The sequence below is a fragment of the Branchiostoma belcheri genome, unplaced genomic scaffold (genome assembly GCF_001625305.1).
Source record: "Branchiostoma belcheri isolate BF01 breed outbred unplaced genomic scaffold, Haploidv18h27 scaffold88, whole genome shotgun sequence".
NCBI lineage: Eukaryota > Metazoa > Chordata > Leptocardii > Amphioxiformes > Branchiostomatidae > Branchiostoma > Branchiostoma belcheri.
In genome coordinates this window covers 336,389-355,265 of record NW_017804553.1, presented here as the reverse complement: position 1 = coordinate 355,265, position 18,877 = coordinate 336,389, and the positions used below count along the sequence as shown (strand labels likewise).

At 43.3% G+C, this 18,877-nt stretch overlaps 1 protein-coding gene and 1 pseudogene across 1 annotated transcript; one reads left to right on the top strand and one right to left on the bottom strand.

The window, feature by feature from the left end:
* LOC109487431 (ras-related protein Rab-39B-like) lies at positions 1–3,708 on the top strand. Its single transcript, XM_019791426.1, has 2 exons — positions 1–455; positions 2,485–3,708. The coding sequence occupies exons 1-2, from the start codon at positions 238–240 to the stop codon at positions 2,918–2,920; spliced, it is 654 nt and encodes a 217-aa protein (XP_019646985.1). The 5' UTR covers positions 1–237; the 3' UTR covers positions 2,921–3,708.
* A 5,182-nt stretch (positions 3,709–8,890) lies between these two features.
* LOC109487447 lies at positions 8,891–15,376 on the bottom strand (annotated as a pseudogene).
* Between the last annotated feature and the right edge of the window lie 3,501 nt (positions 15,377–18,877).

The window sequence follows — 18,877 nt, the reverse complement described above, 5'->3', positions numbered from 1 at the left end:
AAGTCATAGTCCGTTGGTGACCTCCCGTCCTCATTATTTTTTCATGTCGGTTTCCGCTACGTTTATGATTTTTTTCCTGCCTATGTACGTCCGCTGCATCTATTAATAGTGGCGGGGCGGGAGCTGTTCGAGCTGGCATCGCCGGTGGCGCGGCAGTCAGCGGGAAAGTCCTCGGCGAACGGACGCGTTCCTCCGCCGGTCGAGCTCGGTACGTTCATCGGTCCTCTGCCGACCAGCATGGCCGAGCCGATCTGGCTGTACCAGTTTCGCCTGATCCTCATCGGAGACTCCACGGTGGGAAAATCTTCACTTCTACGCCGCTTCACCGACGGGAAGTTTATCGAGTATTCGGACCCGACGGTCGGGGTGGATTTCTTCGCGAGGCTGATGGAGGTGGAGCCCGGGAAGAGGGTCAAGCTGCAACTGTGGGACACCGCCGGTCAGGAGCGATTCAGGTACGTGAGGCAGGTCACACGGGTTTACAGGTACAGCTAGGTGGATTTTGACACCTGCATAACAGCCACAAAACTACCCAAATAATTTATCTAAACCTCACAACCATCTCTTGTACACTGACGCCCCCCTCCCCCATATTTTTGACGTAGTAAACATTTCGCAAGGGTTCAGGTGAGTTAGACACGTCACACAGGTAACGTTACAGGTACAGGGTGGACTTTGACCTGCATTATTTTATATAACCGCCACAAAACCAACCATCCAAACCTCACAACCATCTCTAGTACCTCACTGACGCCCCCCTCCCTCATTTTTTGACGTAAACATTTCGCAAGGGTTCAAGGATGACGCCCTTTCCGTTACGCCTCGCTTCAGCGAGCAAAGAAAATTACATAAACAAACGACGTTGTTGTTTTCTGTTTCGGTGGCTAGGCTTGGAGATGGAAGACAACAAAAATTGTTTACGTTTTCTTCATGACGTGATTGAATTATCCATAACGTGTAGGTCACAAGATTTGTAGGCTGTACGTCATAACATAATTTGTCCTAACGTTAGCAGTAACGTTAGGTGGGTGTTGCTGGGCTTTGGCGTTTTGTAAACAGATCTGGTAAACATTCCGGTGTCAACATCGCCCCCCTCCCTCCTCTGTATCCACCCCGGTCTAAAAATCAGTACCATATGGCTGCAGCCTGAATTTGTCTAATACAGGAGTGTCATGTCGACCCCAACACACACACACACACACAGACAGCCTCAGGGGATATTTTAGTGTCTACCTGTACATCAGGTGTTTGTTGTTGTCTGATATTAGGCCACGCCCCCTCCCCAACGTATAAATGATTTATTACACATTGTTTATAGGCCATCAAAATCCATTGGGAGAGGCAATGCATATGTTTTATGTAACAATTACATGTGCATAATGTAGATTAAGATTGATTTAAATATTATGACTGGCCATTGGACACAATGGGACATTAGAGGCTGACACAAAATAGAAGAACTACAGTAAATTGTGCTGCTTATTTATAATAATATATTTTCTGTTACGATGTTAGGGTCGCTCAGTGCACTTCTAACCTTGATTTACTGAGGAAAAATATTAGAATCTAATATGATAATACCTACTCATAGTCATAGAGACACAATGAACGCTATTATGAAGCCATTCTGGGTCCCACAGGTATTGCAAATGTCACTTTGTACTTGTGCATGTTACATTATTCATGAGTTCAGACAGTTTCTCACTGTACATCTGTTTTATTGGTGTGTGTGTCCCCATTCTCTTTTTTGCCCTTGTCCCCATTCTCTTTTTTGCTCATTCTGCCATAGCACGGGGGGCTTGAAATTTATGTGTTCCTCTGGTGTTTTTACATTCACTGATGAGAGAATCTGAAAAAAATGGAGGTTGCTCCCTTAATATTTTATGTGACAGTATATATACATGTATGATTATATGTATGTCTATAACGTTACTTTCTACAGTGGTATCATTATATAATATAACACACTACCACTGTAGAAAGTAACATTATATAGACCACATGTTCGCTGAAAACACAAGAATTTCATACTCCATTTGTTGTTAGATTTGACCCGTAGTATGGAAAAAACACAGAAAAAGAAGCTGTATATGTAGTATGGAATAAACACAGAAAAAGAAGCTGTATAACATCAGCAGCATATTCTGGAAATGAGATAAAGATGAATGCCTGCTGTAGGACTCACTGGAACTTGAAAATGGATTAGCAGATGATGATCATGTGATATAATAACAACATGGAACATTCCATCCTCTTCTAAGCTAGTCCAATCATATTCAGACCTGTGTCACATTCTCACAAGATTTGAAATGGAATAGCCTATTTGTGGAGAACACAATTCCTTTCCAAAGCTGTCAGAAAACAAGATTGTAACGCTATTATCGTCAATTTCCCAATCCTAATATATTTAGCTCTATTTGGAGAATGGCAGAACTGATATATAAGAAACTTCTCCTCATTCTGCTATTCCCTGTACCCGTCCAGGTCTATCACAAGATCGTACTACCGGAACTCGGTCGGCGCGGTCCTGGTGTACGACGTCACAAACCGGAAATCGTTTGAGCACCTGGAGTCGTGGTGGCACGAGGCCAAGCAGCACACCATGCCTCACAACATGGTCTTCATCCTAGTCGGGCACAAAATCGACCTGGCCTCGCAGCGCGAGGTCAGCCAGGAGGAGGGGCAGCAGTTCGCCCGGACTCACGACATGTCGTACTTAGAGACCTCGGCGAAAAACGCGGAGAACGTGGAGAAGGCGTTCTGGCAGGTGACGCGGGAGATCTACGAACTTGTGGAGATGGGGGTGATCAGCACGGAGGAGGGGTGGGAGGGCGTGAAGAGTGGCATGATGCCGCGCAGCTACAGCACCGTCCCGCTGGCACAGGACAACAGCAGCGAGAAGAAGTGCTTGTGCTCCTGATCATGACGGGAACGGGGGGACGCGTAACTAACGGTCAGAAACTCCACAGGACGCCACAGCCACCGCAACTGGTCTGAACTTTCATTTGGTATCCTTCCTTCGGTCATAATTGAACTGGGAAAGTTAACGCAGTTCACGGTCAAAGATTCATCAGAAGGATGACGGCTTAGACTAGCAGTTTTCCAGTTTCAACTTTTTATTAGGAAGTCGTCATCAGAAAAACACAGTTCAAGGTTTCATCAAAATGACTTCTAAGCTCTGCCAAAGAGTCTTTTCCCACTAGGACTTGCATGCACTGCAAGTCATCCAAACTTTTTGTTTTCTATCCTTCCTTCAGGCGTAAGGCGACTCCAATTTTATTTGTTGGTTACTAGTATTATCTGTTAGTTCTTGAATTGAAATTTTAAGTACTGAATACACAGACCTGTGCAAGTTACATACAGGTAGACATCAGAAATACCTGGTATGTCCAACATTGCACACAAACACTACTGAAAACATAACCTTCTTAGCACAGGTAGAATGTAATTCACTTTCATAGCTAGTCCAGGAAAGTGTTGGTGAGCTTTGGTGTTTCTCGGGAGTTTTGACCTACTGGGAACGAACTGTAAACTAAGTCATGAACCAAATTTTGTATGATAGATAACCGGAGAATGTTGTGTAACAAATTGATACATCTTACTAGATGTAGAATCATGGTGTGATAATTTCTGTGTACTCTGTCATCGCATTGTAGTATGTTAGCCAAGTTTAGAATAGATACATGTAAAAGGATTGAATATATTTGACTTAGGATTGAATATATTTGACTTGAGGGAAAACAGAGTAGTCCAAATTGGATATCAAACATTATCCTGTAAAATTGATTATTTTTGTCAACGTAGGTTAGATTTCGTCAGTTATGATGTATACAATATAGAAATGTATTAAGAACCTTAATGACTTTTAGACTTGAATATGTTAATCTCTAAATTAAATGCTTCATCAAAAAGAAGGTGCAAAATCTTGAAGAAAATTCAGAAATGGAAAATGTTCTGTACATCATTTAGTTGGTATTTAGCTGATTTTTTTTACTGGTGGAGCCAAAAGATGTTCAATAACTTTAATCAAATCACGCATCTGCTTGAAAATTAGGATTGGGGTGTCAAACTCCTGAGATGATGGTGCTTTTTGGGGGCTTTTTCGTGAAATGGTAGGATCTGTGTGTGGACACATTGAACTGTCAACCTTCTGTATGCTTCAGGAAGATCACAGGATTGGGCAGTGTTGGTTTTGGCAACCTTTTGTCTACAGTAATAACAAAGCAAGGCCAGCCAGGCAGTTTGTATTCATCAGTCGTTGCTGAAAAGATGATAAAAAGAGTTTTCCAAGGTGCTTCCATTGTTGGGGTTGATGAATAGCAAGTGAAATGTAACATTCTCACCCCCAAGTGAAAGTTATAGAAGTTGATATTAGGGAGTGGGGGTCCTGAAAAGATGTTATTTTGTTTGAGTTAAACACTTAAGAGTGTCTTGCCATAACTATGGTGTCATGCAGCAAATACTCATGTCAGGTAGTCATGTTATATACAGACGATGGTCAATGTGTTGACTTTAAATCAGTAGGGAGATTTGATCAATATTTTACACCAAAGATTGGTCCATTTATATAGCAGGTTTGTGCTTTTGTATCGCACTTCTTGTGATCAGTGACAGCGTTACATGACTTGTGATATTGAGACAAGGCCTTATTCATGCATTTGAAGGTGGGTTCAAAAAGATACCCTCTTCGTTCTATTTCCCACCCCTCCCCTTCCATGTAACAAGGCCTCTGGTTTCTAGTCTTCCTGTGTTTTCCTTGCACTAAGTTCCCCTCTCTCCCCTTCAAAGTTTGATGTGAATGATTTCCCCACCCAAAACAAAGTCGGCACTGGTAACAATCTGATATTGTTTATATGATTATGATGTACAAACAAACAAATATTCTATATACTATTATTAGTCTATATATATTCATACCTATGATAAGAGTGTGATGCATATATGTTTGTGTGTGATATGGCCCAAGTGAATGGCATAGTAACAATACTATTGTTGATGTAGTAATAATTGTGATTCAAGCTTCCCATCTAAAGAAAATGTTATCTTGCCAAAAGACGGTGACATTATTGCCATATTTTTTGCATGATTAGTAGTTCTGCTATATGGTTGTGAATAGTGAATCAGTGATGGTGCAAGAAAGTTTGAGAAAAAAAGGTCAATTTTTCTTCCAAAGATCTGCAGCATGTTACATGATTAACTCCGACCCCTCATACACTGTACATGTTTCTATGTTACTTTTCCCACCAAAAATTGACAAAGGTTAACAAACTTCTTATGACAACAGAAAGTAACTTTCTTAATTTCTTAAGAATTAACTGTATGGTACCAAATTTTTATTAGTTAGGCAGCAGGGAGAAAGTATGATAAAAAACAAACATTCTGTATCCTGTAGTTATCTTGCAAAAACTGTCAGGCTTCTTAACAATGTCAGGAAGTTGCATGGTACTGTATTACTTTGATTTATTGCATTATTGCTGAACTTTAGTATTTGTTTTCCTTCTTTTTATATCAACAAACTTTTGTTTTTTATAGATTGTTCTGATTATTTTAGTTTAAGTGAGTTTATACTATGAGTTATACTGTTTATTATTTAGTTACAAAACTGTCTTCCCCACCAAATTGTTTTGTATTGATTTGTATGGCTACAATATTCAAAGTTTGCCTGGCTCCTGCAATGTGCATGTATTTGTTATATGATTGATTCCTTGCAACATTATATCATAGTTTTCTATTTTCACTGTATCAAGATCTTTAATTGTGTGTCTATATAGTAAAATTTGAATACATCTAACTTTGGTGATTTAAAATGGACAAATTAGATCCACGCTGACGTGACTGATTAAGTTACAAGCACAGGTATAAGCGCCATCTGTCTGTAGCAGGGTGAATTGCATCAGTTCGTAGCAGATACATTGCTGTTGAAAGATTTTTAATACAATTTAGGCCAGGTTGATTTGATTATATGGATGACATCCTCCGGGAACCCCAAAACTGATGCGCGCGTGCGAATAAAAAAAAGTTTTGCAAAAAAAAAGTTGTTTTCATTATGAAATCTACGTGGTTTTGAAGGTTTAACAAACGGCACAGAATATGGTTTGGTGAATAATCGAGTCTTTAAGTTAATTTCTTTACAATTGCGTCTTTTTTCGTTTGATTTTGGCATTCTACGACATTGGTATAGTTTTTATTTTTTGTAACTTACGGCATATTTTTGCTCATTTTTTAACCGTTTTGTATGATTTACAGTATGGTTGAAAACTTTTTTTTTAACGGCCGAAAATTCATGCGCGCGCGGATGTCATCCATATAATCAAATCAACATGGCCTTATGTAGCGATCTTTAGGGTGTGTTACAAAGTGACTACAGTATTACAGACATAAAATTGAACTATAGAGCACAGAACAACTTTGGTTCCAGGTCGGATCGCAGAAAACTAAAGCTCATGGGGAGAATAAAAATGCGGTTTATTTAAAGATGTACCATCAAATGCAAATTCTATTAAATTATACAGTAAACTATTTAATGTTAATTTAAGGGCAATCAACGTTGATCGACAAATATCTGTGTGGTCGGAAATGCGTGAATCAGATATTTATATTTCCCTCTCGCTATTGTACAAATGAGAATATCTATGTTGTATGACTGTCGAGGTAATGTAGAATGTATTAAAAATGATCCCACCGCAAAATGTACTTGTCTCCGTGTTATCTGTCTAAACTTGTAAAGGGCTAACACGTGGGGTCGTGTGGCGTAACGGCAGAGCATTCGGCTCAGAACCAAGAGGTCCCGGGTTTGAATCCTGCCATGTCAGCAACCTTGTGCACTTGGGAAAGGCACTTAAGTCCTCACTTAGCTCAGGTGATAATGAATATGCCAGAATGATCATTATCATGATCGTGGACATTAAAAAAAAACACAAAACACGCCAGTGGACTAGCACCTAGCCGTGGCGACTACGGACCATGCTTATTACGTGTATTGCACGTGAAGGGTGGGGTATACGCTTGGCCCGGTACCGGTCGGGGTCACGAAAACCGGTTTAGTAACCCCGTCAGCCATTTTGGAAAGAGACTGGGTGTTTCAGCCATGTAAACTTGCGCTCAAGAAAATCACAACACTGGCAGCGGAATAACAGACAGAGAAGCGAAGCTGAAAGGTACCTGTTGATATCGATTATTTTACTGCACATATGGGCTTTTTTCTTTAAACAAGGACACCTTTGGTCCTTATAATGACGGATTATTTTGTTGCAACACCTTGTCAATGTTTCATTACCTTATGTGCTACTGATGTCAAAGAAAGACGTTACCATTATAATAACGACGAAGAGTTGGCGTTTGTTTTAAAGAACAAAGTGCTCTGCAGAAGATATTTCAAGGCGCACTGGCACCTTTCACAGGCAAAGTAATCCAGATTTTTGCAATGTTTAATGATTCTTTGGTAGGCGCTTAGTAATAGTTATGAAATATATCATTTGTTACTATACTAATATTTTAGTGTTCAAACTTCCCCCACGTTACAAATTCAGTCAGCCCTAAATACTAGTATCTTGCTTGTTCTGAAGGTCTATAATACACCACGTCAAAAATGAACACCGCATCAACATTCAACTTGACGTCGACATTCAGTGTAACACCATCAAGTCTGTCTCCAGCCGCGGATGACGTCATGAGTACGTCATCAGTGTTGGCGGGTCCGCGGGAGGGGGGCGTTGGCGGGATGGTCGGCTACATCATCGCGATGGTGGTGGTGTCGTGTCTGATATCAGCCACGGCGCTCATGCTGTGCTACGGACGCGGGATCCTCAAGAGCCACTGGCGACCAGAGAAGGTGGAGGACGATGCAGTGGAACCATATGAACCGTGATCCAGCCAGGAAGACGAGATACCGAGACTTTAACATCACAAGAGATGACTTTGGTGTCAAACCATATACTGTACATGATCCTGCCAAATACATGACTCCGACACTACTTGGGGGTTTCCCATATACCCGAGACAAGGGGTGGGAGGGGTTTAGTCGTGATGTCGAAGACTAATCCTAACCTAACCCCAATCGTAAGTCTAACCATGGTCTAACCCTAGCCCCCTTATCAAACCTCTCCTTTTATGTGATAGAATTTGGCTAACCAGACAACCAATAAAAAAATTAATAAACAATCATGTATACAGCACATAGCTTTATCGATAACAAATAAAGAACATAATATGGATATTTCACATTTGTCTTTTCAATTCATTTGTGTAAACAGAACTTCTACGATCCATTGGGATATGATATTCTTATGCAAGAAGGAACGCAATGTGATTTGTTTTTGAGAAAACAAACATGAGTTCTGACTTCTGTTACATGTATATCTATATGTAAAAGTAGTCAAGTGTAACACAGGTGTTGTAAAGGGCAGTTAAGAGAACGAATAACTCGTCTCTCATCCAAATAAAAATCCAAGGAAGCTAATTTTATTATATGCGAGACTGATATTCATACTGAAGTCATCCACCTTTCATTATTTAAAGTAATGCAAAATATATGAACTATAGAAACTGGATAAATGTTTAACGCTCTGAAGAATCAGTGACTGACGATAGATCATCGCGGCTGCTATCTGAAAAGTCTGACTCTTCTGCTGAGAATCTATCCTACTTACTTGTTTGGATGCCAAACCTTCATCGACACTTATATTAGCCTGGTTACCAAACCTATTATAGCTCCCGCCTGAGTGAGTCCTGCATCCTCTCCGCAAATGGACTCAGGGGCTATAATAGGTTTGGCAACCAGGCTACACTTATATAAACTCTTATTGTTGCTTCGGCTTCATGGAAGTTCATGCAAATCAAGTCCGAGTATACACTGCGTCTGCATGGCATAGCAAGTAACAGACTCGGGCGTTTAAGAAATGAACGTTACATTGTCCGTTTCGTGATCGAATCGTCGGTAGGGGTCGTCCTCTCTGCCTTGCACTGATTGGCTGCGCGCGTGCTTCGGTGGAAGTACGTCATCTTCGGGATAGTCCGGAGCAGGAATGAAGTCGAAGTCAATTTTCCTCATCTCGAAGTGAGTCTGGCGCTCGGACAGTGCCTCGGACGCCATGGTGTCCATCGAGCCCACCGAGTCCGCGCGGTCGCGTGTCAGGTAGGCCGGGAGCGGCGTCCGCATCCCAGGTGTCTGACGCGGCGCAGGTGTGAGACCTTCTTCTGGGAACGTCGGTGCGAGATCCTCTTGGAACGGCGGTGCGACACCGTCTGGGAACGTTGGTGAGGAGGAAACTCCGGGTAACGTTGGCGCTGCACTGGTGGGAGGTGGTGGCGCTCTACTGCTTGGCGGCGAGGGTGCGTCGCCTGACGGACGAGCTGGTACTGCACCAACAGGGGGCGCTGGCGCATCGCCATATGGACAAGGTGGCACGCCATCATCCGAGAATGGTAGGTCATCAACGTCTCCATCATTCTTGATGCCATAATTTTGGTACACGGCGTCGCGTTGAGACATTTTCGGTGTTGAAACACGCCGCGCCGCTGTGGGAGGAAGTTCGGGCATGGGTGCGTCGTACACCGTGGACTTGCGTCGCCGTTCGTCGTCGTCCTCGAAGTCCTGGTCGCCATCTGACGCTACGCGGACATACGCGGAGAGGCTGTCATGTTGCGGTTCAGGTGAGTAGCCGGCTAGCTTCTCTGCCATCCCGAGACGCCTGGTGCTTGTCTCTCTCGGTGGTAGTTTTGGTGTCCTCTCCGGCGAGTCGCGTGGCAGGGGCTCGGGGATCGTCGCCACGCCTGACTTTGGTGACAGGCTGTTTTGCCTCGGGGGCAGCTCTGGGACCGGGGAAGGCCGGGCCACCCCAGGAGGCAGCTCGGGCATAGGCGCGTCGTACACCGTCGACTTGCGCCGGCGGTCCATGTCCTCCCCGTCCTCCAGTATGCCCGACAGGTCCGGGTTGCTGCGGTACCTCTTGGAAGACATCGGTTCCACGATCTCATAAACGCCTGACTCCTTTCTCAGCCCCAAGACCTCACCGTCGCGCCTTGCCGCCTCTAAGTCTGGGAGTTCAGGAGATTCGTAGTAAGACGACACCGAAGAAATCTTCCTATCGTCAGTAGCGTCTCCGGGCCAGTCATCCATGGGCATCTCGTACATCCCAGACGCCGTGGATAGCTTGTGATGGGGCTCCGCCGCTCGGGGAAACGTCGCGTAGCGCCCCGCCAGCGCCTCGGCCGAGCGCTTCACAGACATAGGGTTCTCGTAGATGTTGGAGACGTTCGACGCTTTCTTCCGGTAGTGGTGGAACGTGTGCGCACGCGCGTGTTCGCGTCCTCGTCCGTTCTCCACGTCGCCGTTTTCGACCATTATCTGAATGAACGAATAAAGGCATAAATGAACGCCTTATCGGAAAATTACATTGCAACTAGCCTCTACCAGGCTTCGGGAGGCGACTGGAAAGAGTAGAAATCGGCCAAATAGAGAGATACACAAACTGTACTCTCTAGCGAAACTGTACTCTCTAGCGGACCAACTCCCCTGACATGTCATCACTCTCTATTTGGCCGATTTCTACTCTTTTCAGCCGCCTCCCGAAGCCTGGTAAAGGCTACATTGCAACCGCTGGCTGAATATCATTGTTCATAACCAGGTAAAACATCTCTGCCACAATCTATACAAATGCACCTCCTATAATCTACAGTGATATAATGATGATAGAAAGCTAGTACCTGTATTCTGGAGCCGCCGGAAATGTAGTCGTCTGGTGTCTCGTCGTTCTGGAAGCCCAGGTTGACGTGAGGCTCCCCGGGTCCTGAGTACCATCTGGGGCAAACGGGCACAAACCATAAACAATAAGCTCAATCATATAGTGGTCGCCCATACATGTAAGAGGGGCAATAAGAAACAAGAAATCGGAAGTACGCACGCACTCCTCTGCTTCCTGAATCCCCTAATGTCGCCACATTCTTGCTGGCTCCCTGTCATATTCTGAGCAAACGTTACATTCATCCAGTTTATTGTGCATGACCAATTAACCTTCGTATCCTGTCATTTTGCCTTCCAATCTTGCTATCAACCTACTTAATCCAGACAACCAAACACACAAACCCACAACCCTGTCACCCAAAACAATACTTCTTGTCACTTAGTTCCTGAAAACATATACGTACTTTGCTGGTACCTAACCTACTACTCACCTGGTCCTGGCTTGGTACCGGTGCGAGACCCTACGGAGGGATTCAGCCGGCGGCAGAGCTATACTGCTGACACGGTACCGGTCTTCGATGCGTTCGAGCGTCGCTTGCCGGAATCGGCAGAGATTGCACCTCCAGATGAGTACCATGATGAGACCGCAGAGTAGGCTGGTGCCCAGGAACGTGCCCGTCACCGCCCATATAAGGTAGCTGGAACATTCCGCCGCTGTACACGTACAGATGTCCACTCTAAAGGAGGTTGTAGGTGGTTGTGATGCGGTTGTGTTGTTCGCTTCTGTGTGTAGCGAAGTGGTTGCGAATGTCGTGTTGTCCGTCCACAACTCAAATGTTGATGACTCTGGTACAAAAGAAAAGTTCCGTTTTCAGGGCTAAGTACGCAATGTACTGCACTATTAGGATTACGAAAAGTGTGATAGAGCTAGTAGGCTATGAGCTTACAGATCATCATCATATGCATGATGCAAGGTTGTCAAGTAGTTGGTTCTTTAAGAGCGAGTATACGTGGTGTTTTTGAACATCAATTCATAACGTATCTCCTCAATCATTATAGCAACAGCTGACGATAATAAACACAGCTTTGATAGGCAATCAACGATTTAAGAACAGTCCACCTGTTTATATTATCGTTAAGCGTGAAAAAGTTTGTTCTCTTGAAGAGAATGGTCGTTATTAAACATTTCTGTGCGTTTTATCTATCATTTGTACAGATATGAACCTCTTGAAAGAAATACAAATCAAAACTCTCCAATCATATTGCACCCGAATGCCATCTTTGTCACGCTGCATACAGAAAATCATCGGAGACTGAGAACTTCTGAAGTTATTCAAACACAAAACTCGACTTTGACTAATTCGGTGCAATCTTGTTCCCGCACGACCCAGCTATGTGCGTGCCTGTGTTTCTAACCTTACAAACAAAACGCTGCTCCCAGCCGGCCGGCCGAACCTTGGCCTTGATTATACTACTGCCACACAGTTGTGAACAGTTTGTCACAAACAAACCGGCCCTGTTGTGTTGGATTCGGGCCACTCGAGTGTTCTAATAGTTTTCCCTTATTGAAGTTTCATTGATAAAAACATTCTGTTCCTTTTACAAATCAAATGATTAACTGATTCGAAAACAGCTCCACGCCCACTTCCTCTGAGCAGTCATCAGATACGATCGAGTTTTTTTATGACTTGGTGCTCCTGTCTTTTTGTCAAAAATGTTGTGGAAGTTAATCATTTCATAATAGGAACAGTGTAGTATAAGAGTGTATATAGATTATCTCTCGTTGTGCCACAAATATAAACCCTGTATATACCATCTAATTCTGATTGCTACCTTTGTCGACGAGTTCCGACATTTCAGTCCAATTTTTGTTTCGTAGATTTAAACAAATATACACTGAACTTAAATATAGGACTTAGACGTTAGTCGTTGCTATTATAATCAATATCATAGGTGTTAGGAGTACAATATCTATTATTAGGTAAACAATTCAGCATTGGACATATCTCCCAGGTGTGACCTTTCTCACCTGAAACAAACTCAGGTTTTGCCGCTCCGTTCTTTGAGGCACCGTCCAAAGGAAACGAATGTCTGTGCGTTCGAATGTTTATTTGCTCTCACAACGTAACAAACCACAAGACAGACAACAGTCACGGGGAGTAAACTTTAGCACAATCGACTTTTTACCTGGACGTATAACCTCACTTTCCCAATGTGCGAACAATCCCTGTTTGTTTGAAAATGATTTTCCAAGTCGTTCAATGCCTACCTAGCTTGTAACTTTGTGGACATTTTTTCTGCATTGTGTTTCAAGTACACGACATAAAATGGAGCAGACACCACGAAATCCGGTGTAAACACGTACAGGTGTCCAAACAATCTTCAAGACCTACATGTAAACTCCTACTCTACTGGACAACCCTGCTTTTCTACACGGCAAAGTGGAATCGCATATCATATTATATTGCTTTGACTACACCATAGCTGTTCTCTTTTCACTTACATGGTAGTTTCCTGTAGCCTCGTACCAGTCCACGACTTTATGGCCAGTTTTGATATATCTTGGCGTTTTTAAGGTTATGTATTGGCTTGTACAGGACGGCAGTTCACCAGTGGCAGCTATGCGAAAACAGTGCTAAAGTGCGTCAAAACAGCAGAAGACAGCAACAACAGCGTGTACACTGTGTACTAGTATCAACGCAGAACCTCACCTGATATGGAGGCTATACAGGCGACGCACGAACAAAGCATAAACACCTTTATCTGCATTTACAGGTGCACACTCAAGTTCTGACGTGGGCTCGCTTACCTGTCATAGTTTGGACAGGAGATTTCTCAGGACAACAGAGAGGTGGCGTTGTGGTGACTTGTGTCAAGTAGACACTCCAGGAGTCCTGATATCGCCTCTAATTTACGAGGAATCCAGATTGGTCCTTAAATTTTACAGCTACTTCCCTGTAGTGACTCAACAGCGCCGCTGATATCGGCGGTGTGCCCGGCAGTACAAATGTACATGTTTGCTAAACAGGCGTATTTATCGCGCCAGTCAATAGCGGGGGTTCAATGGTCGACGTGCGTGTGGAGAAAGGTCACTGGTCCAGGTGTAAACTGTAGAATAGCACCAAGTTAGGCGGTCGTAATCTCCAAGCAGATCATATGGTGTGGCAAGGTAGTGTCCATTGGCCAGAGCAGTGCACATGTCCATTGGCCAGAGCAGTGTCCAGTAGCCACGGTGTCCGTACAAACTCCTCTGTCTTGCCACCGAAAGGGATCTGCTTGGAGATTAGGCGGTCGCTTGTAAAAAAAGAAGCAGGCAAAGTTAAAAGTTCTCATGTTCCTCAAGTTAAGAAATGCGACTGTGGATTTTCATTGAATAGGATGACATATCTTAGAATTTTGGCTTTGACGATTGTGCCACTCGCCTATCCTGCAACTTCTTTACGCACACATTCAGTAGTAAATTTCTTTATGTACACATGTAGTAGTCCATAGGCTTGGTAGAGGGCGTTGTTTTCGCACCGTACTCTGTAGTCTGCACTCTACCTCATACATGTTGTAACGCCCCCATCCTCATAGAAACAGGAACAAGATGTTTGATTTATATGTATTCAAATATTTTTTGTGTTTTGATACGCCATTTATAAATTACACTTCTCATACAAGTTTCGACGTTTCTACAAACGAAAAAATGTTTACTTGATAAAACATACAGTCCAACAAATGACATGAAAACAGAAGTTATGCTACAGTTTCCTCTGTATCTATAAGCAATTACATGAAGGCACATTCGGCATCGTGATTCATCTAAATAGATGTATATAATCTTTTATGTTCGTTTAGTTTACGGTCGCCGAAAATACAAGTAATCTCAATCCCCTTACGTTTCGATGTGGTGGAAATACCAAGCACTAACTTACTGAACAATTCAAAGACATTCAAACACTATTTTGGATAAGTAACGGAGATAACTGAGTGAACCAACTGAAGCAACAATGATCTAAAACAGTCTTTTTCGCAACATACAGCTGACTTTTGTTGGACACATACAAGACTATCCTATCCTATCCAAAGGCTCCCTATTTGCAACTGTACGACTAGCCTCCATGGTATGCCAAAACTGGGGGGTTTGGGGATCTTCATGGTCTTTGGATGCTATTTTCTGATTGCATATAGACAACATAGCCGGCCTGGTTGAATTACCCCCCGTTTTTAGAACTGGGCTGATCAGAAAACAACCGAAGATCATCAAACCCCCAGTTCTATAAGCCTGCTACGGAGGCTACAGTACGACCATCCTACGACGAATGTCACCAGTCTCTAGCCATTACTCAGAGGCAAGACGTTATTCCAGAGCAAGGTGTTTAGACTAGAAAGTAGTTCCGGGCATCTCGAGACGAAGACAGACTGTGAAAAAATAGTTCCTCCTCTCAGGTGTCTGACAGGACGATTTCCCGCGCGTGTCTCCTCTTGAAGATGAGCGGGGAGAAGAAGATGACGAGCAGGACGATGGAGATGACCACGGAGATCACCAGCAACACGAACATCGCCACGAACACGTCATCAATACGGGACAGGAACACCATGGTGCCAGGCGGAGGGGCACCTCGGCTTGTGAGAAGTACGTTCAGTAAACGCCTGCTTTCTTGACTGGTTGATTGACTCGTTGGTTGTCGTCTTGTTACATCAAATCACCTCACACCTGTAAATAAGTAAAATAAAATACAGGCGGATAAATATTTCACACACACACACACAAAAACTTGCCTCTGAGATTGTGCATGAGTACTTGTACAGTTCCCCTCGATCGTTTAAATCTTTGACACGTTTCAGCTACTAGCTGGACACACGAATTACAAAGCTCAGAAAACGAGCTAAAACCGCGTAGGAACACATTTATACATAGACAGTACAGAAAACCTTCCCTGGTGCATTACTGATTCGTCCCTTGCGTGTGGGTTGGGCTGAATCTGGGAGTTCTTGGCGTAGTTCCAGTAGTAGTTGCGTGTTAAGCCTTCAAGTTGCTTTATTGTCTTGTCTTTGAAAGGATCCATTTCGGACGATCGTGAATGACGTCAATCTTTGGTTTGTTGTTGATCATTTATCTTCTGATGTATCTAGATAGAATTATTTCAGCTTTCTTGTTTTTTTCTTGGCTCAGACGTTTCCACTAACGGCGTCCCAAGTTTCAAGGAGTCTAGAAAACAGCACACCGCTGCCAGGTTCCACATCTGTTTTTGCTGAGCACAGGTCAAGCGCGGGAACACGCCCCGTAGCCATGGTTACGTCTGGAAAAAACTGTGTGCTCCAAGGTCACAGTAGTGACGATGACGATCAGTCGTCAGAAGTTTTCTTAAATCCTAAGTTTTTGTAATCGTGCAGCCTTGTTGGGGCCGGGAAAACCAAAACAAATTTTTGCAACGACACTGTAATTTATAGCGATGTGACCTGACCTAAAACTATGGCAACCCCTAACCTCTCCACTGTCCAACATAAGTAGGACAACTACACAAACACGAGGATAGTTTCGGGGTCACATAAATTCCACCTAGTATTACACTCACTACTACAGTCAATACACGAGCAAAATGCACAGTAATGAGCCGAAAGGACACGACTGCTTGGAGTTTTATCCGGACGGAAATATTCTGACTACCAAACCCGCCAGAAATAACTCAAAGCATCCCACGAGGACACTTCTCTCATGTCAACAGGCAACTGCTGCGGAACCACAGACGTACACATACACATCGTAAATGATCTCAAACACACCCTTCAAGTTGTATATCAGATATGAAGGACCATATACAGTTTTCAGTGTGATACTTGCTTTTACCATCCAGTATTCGGCTGTTCACTCTGCAATGTGATCTTGAAATCTGAAAAATCACGTTCCAACCCTTGAATAACCATGCATGTTGAAGCATCCGTGTATAGCTTTATGGCCACAAAAGGGACCATATTGTGCATGGCCATTCAAGGGCTGGGACGTGATGTTTCTACATGTATTTTCAAGAAACGTTTTAGGGAAGTGGGCAGTCGTTACTAGTAGTAACGGTAGATTCACAACAACGGTTACGAGCGAGACGGAAAGCCATGAGACAGACCCATGCATAATTGATTAAGCCTCCCACCACTTTCACTCTTACCTCGCCAACAGTAATGGACTGTTTATCGATATTCTGTAAGAAAACATCAATATCTCACTCACATTCTCCTCCTGACGCTTCAATCTCGTCTCTAAGACGTGCTGTTGCTTGATGAGTTGAGTTCCTGTAAAATGGCGTCCTGTCTCAGCCCGCTGAGATCTCTAACGTTCCTCCAACCCCGTCCGCCTCAGCTACACCCAAAAGGTCAAGGCGGGACGTACCATTTTACTTCCAAGGGGTTCTCCTCACTAGATTACAATCCGGAAGAGCATTTACAGAAACAAGGGTTGTTATCACAACTTATCCCCTAAATAAAATGTAACGAGAACGAGCTTATGCAACTGCGTAAGCTGGTAATGAAGGCAATACTATGAGTTACTAATAATACCTGTGATTTGTGATTGGGTGATGCTGTCTGGCTACTGAAAGACAGTTGTGCCAAGAGGATTTAATGCAAACCACACGTACGCGTGTATCATCATTCATATGCTCCGGAGTAATACAATTCAGACGTACATGTATATGATGATGACACGCACGTGTAACCAGCACAATGATTGATTTAATAACACATGGAAATGTTTCACTTGATTCTCTAAGACCTGCTACATTTTCGGTTATGACTTGAATGATAAAGTCCAGGAGGCCAGTGTCGAGCTGTACAGCGAAACCTCCACCCTCGCTGTTAAATAATGGTCCCTCCAGAATCACCCCAAATACCGAATGTAACCTGAGATTTCAACTGTATTACCAACAGAATCAGGTAGACGGCGCTTTTTCCTGGCCCATGTACATCTGTGCGCATCATGATGCAAAATGCGGTCATTGAAGTGGTCGTCACGGTTGGCAACGTTCCCAGAATATAGTGGCCTGCTGGGAGTGGATTTACATGGGTCGTGAGAAGAATACAGGGTTCAAAGATGTCAAAGAGGTTAAATTATTATGGAAAGCACGACAATATCTAAACATGAAGAAAAAGGATGATACATGAAAAAGTGACATTGTTCTGTCTCGGACCCGTTTGAATACGTAACGCATTCGTTAACTGTAACTTCAATACTAAATCTCAATGAACCTTTCCCATGTAACTTCGCAGTTGTACCAACTGAGTGGTTCTTCTATCTTATAATCCAGCCGGACCAGACATTTGTACGTAAGTTGGTGGTTCCCCTGTGTGCAGTTACGTCATGTACTGATGGAGAAAATTGTTTACGCTGTGGGTAATGTGATTATACAGTATTCGTATCTGTGCAATAAAGAGCATATCTGTGAGATCTACTGTTGTTCTGGCGTATTTGGTGATTAAGGCTTTTATACACAGTAATGTATCAGATTCAGTGATGCTTTTGCATTGAACGGTAACTTCAAGACATTCCATACGAGCTCAGATATGAGTATGGTAGCGACTGGTTAATGTAATATGCCAGATGTGCCGACCAAGGCCATTACTAAAACAGAATTCATGTCGGGCCGCCATGAGCGTCATTTATAATTCATTTTCAAAGACGTTATAAGATCGTCTGGCGGTGCCATAGATTAAGTTACTGGTTTATGTCAATTTGTAGCTCGATTCCGGGACAATGTTCAATCAGAATCTTTTGGCCCATTTGTACAGTCTAAAGAAAGCGCTTGTGTAAGTATACTGTAAACATCCGAATCAAGAGTCTACGGCAGTCATAAACCAATCATTTTTAGTCTGAACACTGCTTATCTTTGCATGCAGAACTAAGATATTGTTACCGTTGTGAAATGTCCCATGATGTAAAATATATGGCCAGGTCAAATCTAGCATTACGTCGTGCTACCCTGCTTGCAAAGTCACTGGAATCTTTCAGTCGTATGATCATTTTGTGCACAAATATACAACTTCTTTCTCGGTGGGTCTGTGACTTTTTACTTTTCCCCGACCGGGCCCGTTTCGGTGAGTGTCCAAACTTTACTCCAGTTTTCTTGCGGAAACTTAACTTCGATGACTATGGAATAATCCAAGGCCTCTTATGTGTCTTTATGACATTAACACAATCCATAGACCATACAAAACACAGACGCG

What these genes read in the sequence shown, in the direction of transcription:
- LOC109487431 (XM_019791426.1), top strand. Translation starts at nt 238, where the DNA reads ATGGCCGAGCCGATCTGGCTGTACCAGTTTCGCCTGATCCTCATCGGA. An exon ending in GCCGGTCAGGAGCGATTCAG is followed by an intron (nt 456 to 2,484) that starts GTACGTGAGGCA and finishes GTACCCGTCCAG; the next exon opens with GTCTATCACAAGATCGTACT.